The 4637-nt window shown below is 35.7% G+C and overlaps 1 protein-coding gene across 1 annotated transcript in view; it reads right to left on the bottom strand.

The window, feature by feature from the left end:
- LOC106461513 (lysosome membrane protein 2-like) overlaps positions 1–4637 on the bottom strand; it is a gene marked incomplete at its 5' end in the record, with an annotated part of 52481 nt that overhangs the window by 25112 nt on the left and 22732 nt on the right. Inside the window, 2 exons of the mRNA XM_022388499.1 lie at positions 323–501; positions 3803–3872. Coding sequence (XP_022244207.1) covers positions 323–501; positions 3803–3872 — 249 coding nt within the window. The remainder of the gene's footprint in view (positions 1–322; positions 502–3802; positions 3873–4637) is intronic.

The raw sequence follows: 4637 nt of genomic DNA, 5'->3' as shown, positions 1-4637 counted from the left end.
GTCTTCCACAGACAGTATATTGGTATACGAGTATTACTAAGGTGACAGTAATGGAATACTTAATTAACAAACTGGGCAGTAAGTATCTAAAACGAGACAAAATAATCACGAAATCTTTGTTTTCTGACTTGACGTCGCTGTAGTATATAAAGTTGATTGTAACGGCCAATAGATGCAGCTGTAACCGTTTTAAATTTATCAGACTACATATAAATTCACAGGAGACGGTTTTCTCTACACCAGAATGGAGCAGTAAGATGTGAATAAGGTGCTTAATGTACAGTAAACTAGAATAAAAATACACGTTCTAAAACTTCCTCACCGTTTTGACAGGATGTCAACTCGATGACTCCGGCTTTCAAGCAGTTGTTGGGATCAGCGCAGAAACATTTGTTGTCCAGATCCACGTGAGGGTCAGCAAATAGTTTATCAGGACCAGTGAAACGGTATGCATCAATTCCCAACACTTTTGTTTCTTGTTCGAACCACAGATACAGAGACCTGCCCATAAACATTAAAGTTATCTCAAAAAAGGCAAAGACGAACGGCACCGTGGGATGAAGGTATATACATTCGTTTAAACTGATAAGCAGTAATAAAACAAGTATGGATTGTCCAAAGAGAAGAAAAAAAGATGTTTGGACAGATAAACAGTGCAAAAAAGCAACGCAAAACGAGATTGAATTGTTTAAGCGCGAGATATTTGTAAAACTTAAAACGCAAGAAGGTATTGCAGAAGAGCAAAAGGAGTACAGTGTAGCCCCGTTATAACGCGATCGTGGGGGGTCCATAAAATGACATCACGAAACAAGCGGGGCCGCGCTAAATCGAGGTTCAAAAAATCACTGTTCAAACTGACCCAATGTTGACCTAACATCCTAAAACACCTCTATTTTCGCCATCTTTGACTAATTTTTTACACGTTCCCTTTCTGGCAAGTAAATTGCCTCTGAATAGTAGAAATTGATACACAAATTATCTTTAGAAGGCTTTTTAATAAACAAAACAACAAATAAAAACATTCAAGAATATTAGCAATCATCATTTGCAGTTTATTTCTTAAAAAACTGATCGAGTGTTCCTTGCTTGAACGTAGCATGTCTCTGGCCGCAAGCGAAATCTAGAATGCTTCTGAGGTGGAGGATTTTTATGTGGTCCACCTCCTGAGTCTCCCGCCAACGGAGGCTAGTCTCGAGGTGTTCAATGGGTTCAGACATCTTTGGCGGTTCTTCATTATCCTCTTCTTGTGGTTCGAGAACCGGTACACTTGCCTACGTCGGTGCTATAGTTACGTTACAGACGATCTTGGCGTCCGTCAAGTGCTCATATATTGGGCACTAGTCGTCAACAGAGTGCCACTGATCTTCTTTGCCTCATGCACATCTTCCTTTGTGAAGCCGTACAAATCTGTCTCGTCATCATCATGGTGGATTGCCGTGATGAAAAGGCTAGCCCCAGACCCAGCATTTCTCTACACACGACGAGCTGACTGCTGCCCAGGCCTTCCCACCAAAGTGGCAAACTTCTTTCATGTTCAGACTATTCAGATAGGCCTTAATCGTTGTTGAACAATTTAGTGAAAAAAGAAACTTTGAAATGCATTTAGGAGGTTTTAGGGATTACACAAAGGAAATTTGAGATTTTTTTAGACGACGAAAAGTATTTTTAATTTTGACATGAAAATCACTTTGCACTCAGACTAGTTAAAGAAAAGAATCAATATTTTCACGGACAAATTTAAGTAAAAATACTTCCTTAAAAAATCTGATTTTTGTGTGTGCAAAGGCTTCTAATGTTTACTATAAGTCTACAAAATTTTGTAAAGATACACTTAAAATATTAAAAGTTATTAGTATGTAAACTATAACGAGATTATGGTTACGAGGTCGATCCCAAGGACCGAGCCCGTGTCGAAAGATTTAATGACCCATCACGTTATATCCGAATTCACGTTAAATCGGGGCGCATAAAATCGGGGTTTCACTGTATTTACGATTTTAAATTTAGGGTTAAGAATATATTTGTGTTCAGTTAGTTACGAGGTTAATTAAAGATATTAAATTAATATATCAATACAGTAATTAAGATTCTGAATGATACAACAAGTTTTTTTGGATTGTTTTATTTTTTGTGAACACCAATACATTACTCTTCCTGTCTGGTCGTGCTAAAGGGGAAGCACCTTTAAATATGTTTACGAAATAGCTTGACTTGAGCGATTAAATTTTAAAATGGCTGAAGTTTGAAAGACCAATTTCCCATAAAACAACATTAACCTAAGGTAAGTTAAAGGAAATCTCAACTCATATGTTTATTATTCTTGACGCATGGAACTACCAAAATATGTATGTGAAAGTTAACATTTAGGTGAAAAATGGAGCTAGTAAAACATGAACAAATCATTATTGTTAATTAAACAAACTGATGACTCGAATACCAGTCTATTCTTGATCCTACTTGAAATTACTAAATTTTAGTTAAACACTTGTCAGTTTTAACTTATAAATTTTGTTACGAAACGTCAAATGTTTAAAATTTCCTGTGTGTTAATTTCATGCTCCGTATATTTGGAACTAACTGAATGAAAGTTATCATTGGCTTCGGTCTTAAAAATCTGAGCATCATTAGGTTGTTCATTGCTTCAGTTATAATGACCAGAGCCTTAAAAATAATACTTGACACGTGTATGTATATCGTATAATGAATACGTGGTGACTGAAAAAAGAAGAAAAGCAGTGCCAAAGAAGAAGGTGAAGGACATACAAAGTGAACCTCGACGGATGCCAGTTGGCAGTGCGAAGTCTGACATACAGTAAGTGTTGCGAGCCAAGTTTCGAAATTGTTCTTTGAATATGGGATTATTGCAAACCATTAAGAAAAAATTAAATATGATTGAAGTTTTATAACGATATATCTCGCTAGGTTTGATAAATAAAAGGTATAAAAGAAGGATTTCATTCATAAACGTAACATGTGTTTATATTAGTATTTTTAATACACAAAGAACGAGTAGAGAATTTACAGCAATTAGACGTTATTACTCCCCTAAAGGTAAAAGCTAGCTCACGCTCCCCCTGACGAACAACACCAGAATTACCCGTTTCCGATTTTATTATAAATTTTAACGTGCGATTGAAGAAAGGAATGGAACATTTTAGAATAGGTGTTCTAAAACTGTAGATCACACCCACCAGGGAGTCAGGGAAGGCTCCAAGAGATTTCGAAGGAGTTCAGAAGATACAATAAATCTCTGTGAAGTATGTTTAGTTGTTTCAGTATTCTATAGGTTCTGTAATGAACTGTGGTAAAGATATAGAGTAGTTTATGCTTGGAACAGTATTAGTATACCAGCATTTGGTTTCTTGAATGATGCTTTACTTCTGTTGATTTTTAATTACATGACAAATGGGGGAGGGGTGGGATTTTTTTACCTTAAGAAATCACGAACTGAAAACCTAAGAAAAACCTGTTGTAGAACACATAAATTTGATTCGCTGTGAACAGGTGGTCGCTGTAGTATAACAATCAATACTGTTATAGGTACCCCTTCCTCAATTATTTTCACGTTATAATCAGTGGTGTAACCTTGATATCAAAGTGGGGAGATGGTTTCTGTAGCTGGTACATATGGGTTATTCTATTTAAAAATAAAACAAATGAAAAGGAGAGGGGGACTTGTTCCCCCTTTGATACTAATAACAGTGCAAATTTACAAAAAGCTTTTAAAGTGGTATAAGTATTAGAAATTTAATACAAATACTGACATTTGCTGTACTTACTTATTTATACGGATATTACTTACCGACACAAGTCCGTAGTAAAAATGTAAAGTGTATCACTTTTGTCTAAAAATGGCGGGAACATACTTCCATCTACAAGTTAAAATACAGACCATTTTATTTTTAATGAACACCTTCAAACATGCTATTAATAATGAATGATATAACTTCTATCAGTAATTAAATATTATTAATAAAATTGTTAATGTTTTAGAACGAAAACGTGGAAGTTGTCCTCAATAACCTCTAAATCTGTAAAATTACAACTCAAAACAACGTTCATGTTGGTGCGATAAAAAAAACCTCATTCATGGGCTTATATCTATATTTACAGAATAGGACAATTGAAACCAAAATGTCTACTTATTGATAATTATTCTCTGGCGTTATTATTACTACAGAATTATTGATTTAATTTAATAACCTTTAAAAACAAGAATCCACTCATCTCAAACGAAATACGAGTTTACTTTGTAGTGTAAGACCAGTTTGACCCAAATGTTACACTATTTGAAATAAGTAGGCCCCCCCTCCGTTTAGTATTCTACGTAATTTTAGTGTAAGTTCATAAACTCAGCACTGATACACTGGTGGGGACTACAGTGTAGTTCTGGGTAACAGACCAAGAGATTCCATGAAAATCAACAAAAGAAACTGCGCATTGGATACCTGGCCGGGTTGAGAATATACTTTGTAATCCCAGAGTGAAACAGAGAAAGCGCACGCCGGTTTTCTGTTACATACAGCAAAGAGGAAAGCGCACACTGGTTTTCTGTTACATACGGCAAAGAGGAAAATGGACACCAGTTTTCTGTTACACACAGCGAGGAAAAAGCGCACACCAGTTTTCTGTTACAC

The sequence above is a fragment of the Limulus polyphemus genome, unplaced genomic scaffold (genome assembly GCF_000517525.1).
Source record: "Limulus polyphemus unplaced genomic scaffold, Limulus_polyphemus-2.1.2 Scaffold976, whole genome shotgun sequence".
Classification (NCBI taxonomy): domain Eukaryota; kingdom Metazoa; phylum Arthropoda; class Merostomata; order Xiphosura; family Limulidae; genus Limulus; species Limulus polyphemus.
The sequence above is the reverse complement of the archived record's forward strand: the minus strand, read 5'-3'. Positions and strand labels throughout refer to the sequence as shown.